General features: G+C 37.6%; 1 protein-coding gene across 2 annotated transcripts in view; it reads left to right on the top strand.

The window, feature by feature from the left end:
* The window catches only part of MAP3K5 (mitogen-activated protein kinase kinase kinase 5), a 222,076-nt gene that overhangs the window by 139,642 nt on the left and 69,209 nt on the right, over positions 1-13,225 (top strand). For both annotated transcript variants that reach the window (XM_059083975.2, XM_059083977.2), the window contains 2 exons: positions 5,605-5,712; positions 11,639-11,688. In XM_059083975.2, coding sequence (XP_058939958.1) covers positions 5,605-5,712; positions 11,639-11,688 — 158 coding nt within the window. The remainder of the gene's footprint in view (positions 1-5,604; positions 5,713-11,638; positions 11,689-13,225) is intronic.

The raw sequence follows: 13,225 nt of genomic DNA, 5'->3' as shown, positions 1-13,225 counted from the left end.
AGTTAGTAGATGGAAAGAAATTATAAACATCAGAGCAGAAATAAATGAAATAGAAGCAAAAAAAAAAAAACAATACTGAAGATCAATAAAACTAAAATCTGTCTCACTGAGAAGCAAAATTGATAAACCTTTAGCCAGACTCATCAAGAAAAAGAGGGAGAGGACTCAAATCAAAAAAAATTAGAAATGAAAAAGGAGAAGTAACAATGGATACAGCAGAAACACAAAGCATCATAAGAGACTATTACAAGCAACTCTATGCCAATGAAATGGACAACCTGGAAGAAATGGACAAATTCTTAGAAAGGTATAACCTTCCAAGACTGAACCAGGAATAAATAGAAAATATGAACAGACCAATCACAAGTATTGAAATTGAAACTGTGATCAAAAATCTTCCAACAAACAAAAGTCCAGGACCAGTTGGCTTCACAGGTGAGTTCTATCAAACATTTAGAGAAGAATGAACACCCATCCTTCTCAAACTCTTCCAAAAAATTGCAGAGGAAGAAACACTCCCAAACGCATTCTACAAGGCCACCATCACCCTGATACCAAAACCAGACAAAGATGTCACAAAGAAAACTACAGGCCAATATCACTGTTGAACATAGATGCAAAAATCCTCAACAAAATACTAGCAAACAGAATCCAACAGCAGATTAAAAGGATCATACAACATGATCAAGTGGGGTTTATTCCAGGAATGCAAAGATTCTTCAATATACACACAATCAATGTGATACACCATATTAACAAATTGAAGGAGAAAAACCATGTGATCATCTCAATAGATGCAGAAAAAGCTTTTGACAAAATTCAACACCTTTTTTTTAATAAAGTTATTTATGTATTTATTTATGGCTGCATTGGATCTTCACTGCTGTGTGCGGGCTTTCTCTAGTTGTGGCGAACAGGGGCTACTCTTCGTTGCGGTGCGCAAGCTTCTCATTGCAGTGGCTTCTCTTGTTGCAGAGCACATGTTCTAGGCGTGCAGGCTTCAGTAGTTGTGGGTCACAGGCTCTAGAGCGCAGGCTCAGTAGTTATGGCACACAGGCTTAGTTGCTCCACAACGTGGGATCTTCCCAGACCCGCACTTGAACCCGTGTCCCCCTGCATGGGCAGGCGGATTCTTAACCACTGTGCCACCAAGGAAGTCCCAACACCAATTTTTGATAAAAACTATCCAGAAAGTGGGCATGAAGGGAGCCTACCTCAACATAATAAAAGCCGTATATGACAAATCCACAGCAATCATCATTCTCAATGGTGAAAAACGGAAAGTATTTCTTCTAAGATTAGGAACAAGGCAAGGATGTCCACTCTCGCCACTCTTATTCAACATAGTTTTGGAAGTCCTAGCCATGGCAATCAGAGAAGAAAAAGAAATGAAAGGAATACAGATTGGAAAAGAAAAAGTAAAACTGTTACTCTTTGCAGATGACATGATAGTATACATAGAGAATCCTAAAAATGCCACCAGAAAACTACTAGAGCTAATCAATGAATTTGGTAAAGTTGCAGGATACAAAATTAATGCACAGAAATCTCTTGCATTCCTATACACTAATGATGAAAAATCTGAAAGAGAAATTAAAGAAACACTCCCATGTACCATTGCAACAAAAAGGATAAAATACCTTGGAATAACCGACCTAAGGAGGTAAAAGACCTGTACTCAGAAAGCTATAAGACACTGATGAAAGAAATCAAAGATGACACAAACAGATGGAGAGATATACCATGTTCTTGGATTGGAAGAATCAATATTGTGAAAATGACTATACTACCCAAAGCAATCTACAGATTCAATGCAATCCCTATCAAATTACCAATGGCATTTTTTACGGAGCTAGAACAAAAAATCTTAAAATATGTATGGAGACACAAAAGACCCCAAATAGCCAAAGCAGTCTTGGAAAAAAACGGAACCAGAGGAATCAGACTCCCTGACTTCAGACTGTACTACAAAGAAAGCTACAGTAATCAAGAAAGTATGGTATTGGCACAAAAACAAATATAAATCAATGGAACAGGATAGAAAGCCCAGACATAAACCCATTCAGCTATGGTCAACGAATCTATGACAAAGTAGGCAAGGATATACAATGGAGAAAAGAGAGTGTCTTCAATAAGTGGTTCTAGGAAAACTGGACAGCTACATGTAAAAGATTGAAATTAGAACACTCCCTAACACCATACACAAAAATAAACTCAAAATCGATTAAAGACCTAAATGTAAGACTGGACACTATAAAACTCTTAGAGAAAAACATAGGATGAACACTCTTTGACATAAATCACAGCAAGATCTTTTTTGACCCACCTCCTAGAGAAATTAAAATAAAAACGAAAATAAACGAATCAGACCTAATGAAACTTAAAAGGTTTTGCACAGCAAAGGATACTATAAACAAGACGAAAAGGCAACCCTCTGAATGGGAGAAATATTTGCAAATGAATCAATGGACAAAGGATTAATCTCCAAAATATATAAACAACTCATGCAGCTCAATATTAAAAAACAAACAGCCCAATCAAAAAATGGGCAGAAGACCTAAATAGACATCTCTCCAAAGAAGACATACAGATGGCCAAGATGCAAATGAAAAGCTGCTCAGCATCACTAATTATTAGAGAAATGCTAATCAAAACTACGATGAGGTATCACCTCACACCAGTTAGATTGTGCGTCATCAGAAAATCTATAAGCAACACATGCTGGAGAGGGTGTGGAGAAAAGGGAACCCTCTTGCACTGTTGGTGAGAATGTGAATTGATACAGCCACCATGAAAAACAGTATGGAGGTTCCTTGAAAAACTAAAAATAGACTTACCATATGACCCAGCAATGCCACTACTGGGCATATACCCAGAGAAAACCATAATTCAAAAAGACATGTGCACCCCAATGTTCATTGCAGCCCTATTTACAATATCCAGGTCATGGAAGCAACCTAAATGCCCATCGACAGACAAATGGATAAGGAAGATATGGTACATACATACAATGGAATATTACTCAGCCATAAAAAGGAACGAAATTGGGTCATTTGTAGAGACATGGATAAATCTAGAGACTGTCAAACGGAGTGAAGTCAGAAAGAGAAAAAAAAATATTGTATATTAATGCATGTATGTGGAACCTAGAAAAATGGTACAGATGACCTGGTTTGCAGGGCAGAAATAGAGACACAGATGTAGAGAACAAACATACGGACACCAAGAGGGGAAAGCGGGGTGCGGGGATGGTGGGGGTGGTGTGATGAATTGGGAGATTGGGATTGACATTTATACACTAATATGCATAAAAACATAAGAACCTGCTGTATAAAAGTAAAACACACACAAAAAAGGAAAATATTTAATTTAATTGTCTCCATTTATCTCACTACCATATCCATTCTCATGCTTCCAAGAAATAAGTGTGACCCTGGGCAAAAGAAAAGAGATGAAAGTTTCTTTGGGAAATGAAAGGTCCCATCATTTATTATTATTTGAGTTCAGGTTGATTTATTCTTTTTCCTGACCTCTCTTCTGTGTACATTTTCTTTTCTTCCTACATTGGAGACCATCAACCCATCACTTAATGTCAGGCAAGAAGAAGAGGTGGTGCTTTCACAGAAGCTATAAGAACTTTGATATGTACCTCTACTTAATATCTGCTCTTTAGCATTTACAGGCCTTGCTGTCTTCCTTCACACTTCAGAAGTTAGCCGTTAATTGAAATGTTAACCGATATAAAAGACTAGAAAATAAAAGCAAGAATGTGTATACTCTCTAGCAAGTTGTATCTAGCTGGTTTTGTCAAATTGCCTCCTTTTTTCTTGTCTTTTCTCAGGCTTTCTGTGACATCCACAATATGTGCTACAAATTCTTCACATTTTGTCATTTCAAGTCCAGTTCAAAGGGCTCAGTGAGCTTTAGAGAATAATAATTGCAACCAGTTTTTATTCCTTATCTCAAGATAAGAAACACATAGTTCAGATTTTATCTATTAGAAATATTTGAAACAATACTGCCATCATTTAAGAAGACAGGAGATAATCTGTGCTGTGCTTTTCTAATGTTAGATAGCAGGCCACTTCATTAGGGAACAAGGTATGTTCTCATTGTCAGCGGAGTGACTTGGGTGCGATTTTGGGAAACCCACCTTTTATTCCCTATTATTCGTTTTAATTTCATAAACAATGGGATACTCATATTTGAGAGCCCCATTTCTGCCAAATTCAGATTGAATATTAATGATTTTCATTGTTATTAATTGGTGCCACTTAGCTGTCTGTTGATGGGAATTTGGACCTTGATTCACACGGTATGTTTCTGAATCAGACTGTGTTCCCCAGTGGGCTCTTACTGTGTGTTTATTTTGATACATGCCATCTTATTTTCATAGCTAGAGCCTGACCAAGAATTCTTTATGCCCTTAAAGTTTTTTATGCTCGAGTAAAGAAATTTTGTCTTTCTAATCTCCTTTCTCTAGTTCTCTGTACCTTAACTTAAAGAAAAAGAAGTATTCCAGTTTCTCTGAGTGTTAAGTATTTTCTTTTCTTTCCAAGTATTTCTACTTAAGACTGCACAGAAATTTTGAGCTAGATAGGTGCCTTTAAGTGTCTGTACAAATAGATAATATCTCTAGCACCTTTGAAATCAGGGCACGTGTGGCATTTTAATGTTATTTGCTCCTAATATGAGATATTAGCAATAATATAATACATCATCCAGTGCTTTGATGGAGATTCTCATCTCACTTGTCATATATCCCTCATATATCTCCAAAACAGGAGCAAGTTTTATTTCTCTCTTTCCCTCACAAAGTTAAATAAATCATTATTAAAGATACCGGTCTTATCTTGAAGGTAGTGCAAAAACATTTTATTATTTCATACAACTACGTTCATTTCTTTGGTTTATGTATAAAACTCTTTCAATAATAATCAAAATCATTTCTCAATCCCTTTGTAAGGGTATGAAAACCGTACTACTACATCTTTATGATAAGGTGTGGCTGTAGAAAATCAAAAATAAGTATGTGACACTCTATATATGGAATCTTTTCTGTGCACAGAATTATTTGTTTTACCACATTTCTGCCTTTCTTTGACACATTTATATTTATAGAAATAGGTTATGGGAAAAGAATATGAAAAAGAATGGATATGTATCTATGTGTAACTGAATCACTTTGCTGTACACCTGAAACATTGTAAATCAACTATAAAAAAATAAAAAAATTTTTAAAACTAAAATAAAAGATTCTGTATTGATTGTAAGATAAAAGTTTTTGAATATATATATATATATATATATATAGCTCATTAATAGATTCCCTGGGGATAGCAACCCAACATATGGATTTCAAACATTTATTTCTAATTTCTTTAGCAATGAAAGGTGATGCATTATTGGAACTTATAATAATTGTTTAATACCATAAAATGCTCAAAGGACTCATAGGGGTAGCAACAATCAGAAGTTAAAATGGTTTTACTCCAGCGTAGGACTCAGCCTCATCTGTTACTCTCCTGTGTCAGTGCAGTGTTGTTGTAACAGCTCTAAATGGTTTAAATCTTAAGTCACTAATATTAGCCTTATATTTTCAAGGTATTAATATTAGAACCAACCAAAATCTATCAACCTTCGTATTTGTCTATCAACAATGAAGTGGAGGAAAAGACAATATCTATCTGGCACGTACTTCCTGATGACAAGGTAAATTGTGCAATTATTAAGACAAGAGCGTTCGGACTTTAGACCCTTCAGGCATTCATATATTCCAGCAAATATCTGCATTAGTTAAGAAGAAATAGCTTCCTGTGTATTTATCTTGGCATAAGTACATTCTGTAATATAAAAACTGTTAAATTTTGGTTATGGATTTCACTCACTTAATAAAGTATAATTCAACTGTTTGGATTTTTATTATAGATGGCATAGCCCTCCAAAGGGCACCCAAAATGGGATTGTTTCTGTTTTGCAAATTCATGCTATAAATTAAATTATGTGCCAAAGACCTGATACTTAAAATATATGATTTAAAAGATGCATATCTTGGGCTTCCCTGGTGGCGCAGTGGTTGAGAATCCGCCTGCCGATGCAGGAGACACGGGTTCGTGCCCTGGTCCGGGAAGATCCCACGTGCCGCGGAGCAACTAAGCCCGTGAGCCATGGCCGCTGAGCCTGCGTGTCCGGAGCCTGTGCTCCGCAACGGGAGAGGCCACAACAGTGAGAGGCCCGCATACCGCAAAAATAAATAAATAAATAAAAAATAAAAAAATAAAAAATAAAAAAATAAATAAAATAAATAAAAGATGCATATCTTAATTGTAGGAAGGCTGTCAGAATAACGCTATTGCTCGTCTTACACTGGTATGATTAGAGCTATCATTGCATCTCGCTGGTTGGTTATCAGAGTAGCTGCTACATTTCAGATTAGCCACTGACTTATGTGCTGGGTATAACATGAGATGGGCTGCGCTGCCACTGGTTTTCAAAAGAATCTTAAATGCTCTCATTTCCACTCATAACCATCATTTGGATAATCCTTACATTTCTATATTTCATCAGTTTTAATGCATGTACAAATCATCCTTCTATTTTTAAAAAATAGAAACTTTTCAAGAGCTGATTCCAGTCCATAGGATAAACCACAGAAATGAGGAGTCTTGCGGCAAAGTAGTTTTGTGGGGTTTTTTTGTAATTACTTTGTAAAATACCCTTGTCATTTTCCTTAAACATCATCCGTGCACTCAACAAATCTTTATGGAGCACTTAGTACCAGACTCTGTGTTAAGCACGAGGGAAACAGTGTATACAAAATAGGCCAGATTCCTGCCCAGGAGTTTACCTTTTACTCAGGGAGCCAGAAGATAAACAAATAACTCAAAGATATAGGCATACTAAATGGTGAAAAGCGGGAAATAAAGCAGAAAAGGGAATTAGGAAGTCTATTTGAGGGTATGGGGTTGCAGTTTTTTAAAATGTCAACGTCAATTTTTTGAAATGTCTTTGAGTCAACAGACCTGGGCTCAAATCCCTTGGGCAACATGGCATCTCCAAGCTGCGGTGTTCTCATCTGTGGAATGGAATAATAATAATAATATCCACCTCAAAAGTTGTGAAAATCAAAATAATGTAGGTAGAGTATATTGCACAGAGCCTGGCATATGATAAATGCTGAGTGTATTTTAACAACAGTAACAACAACAGTAATAAAATTGCGGCAGTACGCAAACCCTAACATCGAAAGCCCAGAATTTAACCCTGCTCTTCTCCTTAGATAACATGGCAGCAATCATTTGGGAGGTTGTTCGTGTTACATTAGGGAACTGTGATATTGCAATTTATAGTAAGAAATATATATTTGATCTTAGTCCCTGTGTCTGCCACAGAGTTCCTAAAACCCTTGAATTTCCTAGGTGCTGAGAGCCACTGAGGTGTCTTTTGTTATGTTGATGAGGTGGTGTTTGGAAAACACCTAAGGGTGGGGTCTGGTTGCCAGGGGAACCAACCCAGTGATTAGAGGATTGGAACTTTCATCCCCACACCCCTGACCTCCAGGGAGGGGACAACAGCTCTGGTAAATTAATTGAACCAAAGGAGGGGGTCCTTGGAACCTCCAGTCTCTACTCCACTTGGAGTCATGCCATCATGACAAAATTGATAATGACTAATATAACTATCTATATGCATCTCTATAACCTTGTTTTAAAGTACACAGTATCTTATTTACATTATTTTAAGTTATATGCATACATGTTCTCATAAGCAGAAGTAGAGTAGCCATCCACTTGAAACTACAAAACCAAGAGAGGTTAGAGACATGAATGTTGTTATCTGGGAGAGATTTTCCAGGCCCTGAGAGTGAGTGGAGAGCCAGAAGTTATTTGGAAGACGTAAAAAGAAGAGAAAGTAAGCCAGAAATTTTTTGGAAAAAGAGTACTATTTCCAGTTGTCATTATTTTCTTTTTCTGGAGGTTCTATGTTCAATACAGTTAGCCTTGTTTTGATTCTCTTATGTTTTGTGACAATTGTAGAGACAATTTTTATATTATGCTAAGACGTATATTAGGATATAAATTAGTATATTAAGAAGATTTATAGGCTGTGAATTGTCCTGCTTCCATTTTTACCATCTTTTGATCAAGAAATATTACATTTGCATTGTCCCCACTGCCTATTACCTTTAGTGCTAAAAATAGTCCTTGTTCAAAAATGTAAGCTTTCTTAAATCAATCTGTTTCCATTTAAAATGTTTGTCAGTTTCTTTGCAAACCCTAGTTCTATCCATGGTGTGTTCATTACCACTGCCATTTTCTCTGTTTTTTAAAATAGAAGTGATATAACTGGAATGAGGACAAGCAATGAAGATAACTTTGTTATTATTTTATTAGTTTAAAGCAACTGTAATGGCTATAATTAAATAACAGATAAGCAATAGGTTTAATAGGCCTTACTGTTAAACAGGAAGTGGATTTTTTGGTCATAGGATGCTTAATTTGTTTCCTCTGAAGGTGCAACAGCAGAGTGTCGCTTTTCATTTATCGTATTTATTTCTTTACTCCCTCTCTCAGTATTTCCATTCTAAAATGTGGGATGAACAGTTATACAAGCTAGTACATACTTTATATTGCAATTTTCAAAACTTTAAGCGTCATTATACCAAGTCCCAAGAGTTCATTCAGGGAGTCTTCACGAGTTACTCTATGGTCAGGGGCAAATTAATTGAAATCCCAGTCTTTTAACAGCTCTGCCTGGTTGCTGCTTGAAGTAAGTTGGTGCTTGAAGAGAGTCTGCATGAATACGTGAAAGAAAAACCTAGAATGAGGAGGAGAGAAGTTATTTGCAAGATATTTTAAATCGTTGTCATCTAGAATTCGCCTCCTTTGAGGTTTGAAGCTAAGCACTCCTGGCCTATCTGGTGGCTTCTCAGGCCAAGGTAGCAGGGTCCCAGGGGAGGACTTAGTGTTGACTCCCCTCCCTCACACCAGCTCCAACCAGTGGCCACTCAGAGAAGACCCAGGAAATTTCTTAGGGGAATATATTCATCCCAGATTCTAGATTTTGATGATATGCTGCTCTCATCCATCAAGAAGTTTTTAACTACAAAATTCCCAACTAAAAGTGCCTTAAGTAATAAGGAAACATTGTCCCATATTACAAGAACTTCTGAGGTAGATCATTCTGGGGGTAATGTCAGTGGCTTAACAGTGTCAGAATTCTGGTTGGCTTCTCTGTGTGCTCTTGTTTTTTCTCTTGTGGTCTTAAATAGCAACTCCAAGCATCACTTCATATGGACAGCATCCAAAGAAGGTTAGGGCCTTTCCCCTGGACCAAAAGTTACATCACATGTCCGTGCCTAAGGCAATCACCAGCAAGGGAAATGGGCTTACCATGGCCGATTTAGGGAATCAATTTCACTGTCCCTAAACATTGCCCCCTGAACCTGAACAGACTTCATTTTTTCTTAGCAAAGAAGGAAGGGAATGGCTGTCGCCTGGGGAGCCAGCAGTGTCTGCCACAGGAATTCCTGCCATCTTAGCTCAGTATTAACTCCTTGTCTTCATTCTTGCCCTAGCTGGGGCATAGGATCTGAGGCTAACCAGTTTCAAGAAAATGGTGCTTGTGCTGACTGGATTAGGTTGAGTGTGGGTTTGGGGCTTGTTGGGGTTAATTATCACTCCAGTTCTGCCTTTGCTCTGCCCTTTTCCCCTGATTCCCACCCCGGACCCAGAAGACTTTTACCTTACCTGTTGGCTTTTATAGCTCACCAGCGCCTCTCTGTGGTGAGAGGCAAGGGAGGCGGGGAGAGAGGACTCCTCGTCCCAGATCACTCCATCTCAGGCCCTGGGCTTTTTTTGCACCACTGAAATGGAACATTTCCTGGCAGCACTCACAACCTTCCAGGAACCTAAAATTCTGAAAATGCTCTACTTCTTTCCTACAAAACCAGCCCAGTCAATCTGGGAAATCTCTCCTCGGCTGTTCCCAGAACAGGGCTGATGGAGGATAGATTTTACCAGGGCTGTCTTGCAGGTGTTTGTCAGTTGCTGTGTCCCGTCGCAGGTTTATACACTGCCCTGCTGGCTCCGCACTCAACCCCACCTCCTGATCCTGGCGATGGCCTTAGAAAGCAGCTCAGTGGCAGGGCCTGAGGATAAGGCGGCATTGTGTTCAAGGAGTGTGCAGGTAACAACTGCAGCTCTTGGGTCACATATTTTTAGAAGGTCACCTGAGGCCGACAGGATTTAGAAGCAACTTTCCAAATTACCAGCTGAAGCTGCAGGCTGCTATTTTAATTTAAGTCCCTCTGTACTCCTGTTAAGAAAGCCGCATTCCATGAGTATCTTTCTGTGGTCTCCGCCCTCTCTGGGCCTCGTGCACAGCAACATTTGCTGTGTTAATTCAGGTCACATCCCCATGACCTGACTGATGTGCACTGAAAGTAGTTTTTTAGTAAATCTACTTCGGATTTGCGAGGATCTATTTTTAAGTTGCACGGTCCTAGCAAAGAACTATGTGCTGTGTATATAAACTGTGGCTTTTTGAGTTGCTTTGGCCAAAAGGAGAATTCTGGGCCATCTCAGAGCCATGGGCTTCATTACGCATTTCACTAGCCCAGCCAAGACCTTAGCCTCTGGCAGTATTTTAAGTGGGTGGATAAGAGCTTGTTTCCCTGGTTGTTTTACATTTACAGAATTGAACTGCAATCAGAATTGACTACAATACAGTATTTGAACTGCAATCAGAATTGACTACAAAACAGTACAATGCAGAATTGACTACAATACATGTATCAACTCCTTTTATTTCCTTAAAAATATTTGTTATTAATTCTATTCAGTATATTGTTGTCACAAATATTTTTATAGGGAATGCCATCTAGCTTGTCATTTATTTAATTTAGATACATATGAATTTAATACTAATTTTAACTCAGATTTAGTAATAAACTCAAGAAATAAATTCCCACATTTTTTTTTCATCTTGGCGCTGTAAATCATCCATGTTTATCGTATGATAATTAAATGTCTTATGTTTAAACTTTATTAGCATATTGACTTTTGCATAAATTAGGTAACAACACATTGTATCAACGATGGACACCATATACACGTGTCTACACACATACATACTTGCTGAACTATTTTCTGAAGAAATAGAACCACCATTTTAGTTAGAAAATGTAACTAAAGACAATTCAGAAGTAATTATCTTTAAACCTTGAAGAGATTTTATTCAAATTAATGTTTTTCTTTCCCAGAAAAGAAGTATCGCTCGACTATAATAATTGAATTACCTTGATCACTGGGTTTTTTACTTGAAAATTGCAGGCTCTACAGTTATTATGTTAATCTGCTAAAAATCAAGTTTTAGAATTTAATGAGACTAATTCTCCTAGGTTCTCTTGGAAGCTGTTTTATAGAAGTACAGAAATTATTAAGTAGAGTAAATGTCACCCTTATGGCTTGAGAATGAACTGCAGTTTCCATCCAGATAAGTTTGTCCGTGAAGAATTATGCACTAGGAAAAATGACTGTGTATATTTTTTTTAAAGTAATAAAACAAAATTACTGTTATGTTATTTTCATTTGGATGTCTCAACCTTTGTTGTTGTTGTTCTTCCCCTGTGTTCTAGAAAGGTATACATGAGTGGAATTTTAGTGCTTCTTCTGTCAGGGGAGTGAGGTAAGTTTCCTTGGTGCATTTCATTTACTCAGAAGGCGTTTTTCTAGAGTGTGAATGTCTTGGATAGGACTTGTAATCATGATTTAAAAAGGCAAAGAACTTCAAGAATCCTTCTGTTGATGAAAATGCTTAGCCTTCTTCAGACTCACTATCTCCATTACAAAAAAATTTGCAACAAAACCTTCACTGTTTGAACTGACTCTGCACTTGTCACCTACTTAAAATGTGGTGACAGAGAGATAAATGTGAACTGTGGACCAGAGTCAAGGTGAGGATAAAAGTGAGCTGTGTGGGGTCCTCTCTGGCTGGGTTTATGTTAGAGGATGGTTTTTCTGGTCTTTTGGTATCCCAGGAACTAATCTCTCCTTAGATGTATTGAAAACATACATACCATCTGCCAGATTGTGTCCTGTAGCTAACATTAATATGGTGAGATTATGGGAAGTCATTTTTCTACGACTTTTCCTGAGGTCACCATTAATGAAGTGTTCTTGAGGTTACAGTGGCTCCCTTCAGTTCTGACATTGCCATCATAATGGCAGTTCCTGGGGTTTAGAAATGAGATTTATTTCAGAGTCAAGAGCCACTGGTTAAATGTTTACATACTGTTCTACAGAAGTTTATGAGACACCAACTCTTGCAAATGCCAAAACAAATTAGTTGTGTTTACTACTGTGTGCCCCATATAAACAGAAATGAGAAAAATCAGATTTCTGCATGCCAATTATACAATACTCTGTTGCTTTTGGCATAATAGTAATTGGTTTTGTTGGAGCATATGAACTGGCAGAGTCGTCTGGATCACTGATAATTGGAGTTTGCCTGGTAAAAACACCTGTTACCTCATGAATGATGTGAACAGAAACAGGCCAGACTGACTCATTATATATCTTTGCAATCCATGCCTTCTCAAATAAAGCATTACTCTCTTAATATTTAATTTTTAAGACCAGTCATTAGCAAGACGCTCATTAGTTATTGCTGCCTTTTTAAGCCATCCATCTAGGAAAGTATGGTAAATATAAATTTCACTTTATCAACATTGAATGATTATATGCAGCTACTGTTGGTTTATATGTTGAGAAACTTGAGTTCCAGTGTGTGACTTCAAAGAGAGCTAACTTTTCTTGACTTCCTCCTCTATAAATAGAAGACAAACTATAGAAGAAAATCCAGCTGTCAGCAGTTTGTCTTGCATCAGCTTAGGTCTTGCTCAGCTCAGTCAATGGGCATTTATTGAGCACCAGCTATCTGTCAAATGTTGAGTCCTGTTCTGCTAAGGATACACAAACGACTAAGACATGAACTCTGCTCTTGAAGCACTCACAGCCCAGCAGGGCAACACACATTTAACAACTAATGATAGTACAGTGTGAGATTAACAGACATATGTTCAAAGACCAGAGGGGCAAGAGGAAGTCTTTCTGTTTCAGGTAGCAGTAGTGAAGGGAGAGAGGGTATGGTCTAAGGTGGGCCTTAAATGGTGAATAGAATTTCTTTAAAAAATCAAAAATGATGTGCATTCCAAATGGAAGGA

The sequence above is a fragment of the Kogia breviceps genome, chromosome 13, assembly GCF_026419965.1.
Source record: "Kogia breviceps isolate mKogBre1 chromosome 13, mKogBre1 haplotype 1, whole genome shotgun sequence".
Lineage (NCBI taxonomy): Eukaryota > Metazoa > Chordata > Mammalia > Artiodactyla > Physeteridae > Kogia > Kogia breviceps.
Note: the sequence above shows the minus strand (reverse complement) of the source record. Positions and strands in the feature narration are given on the sequence as shown.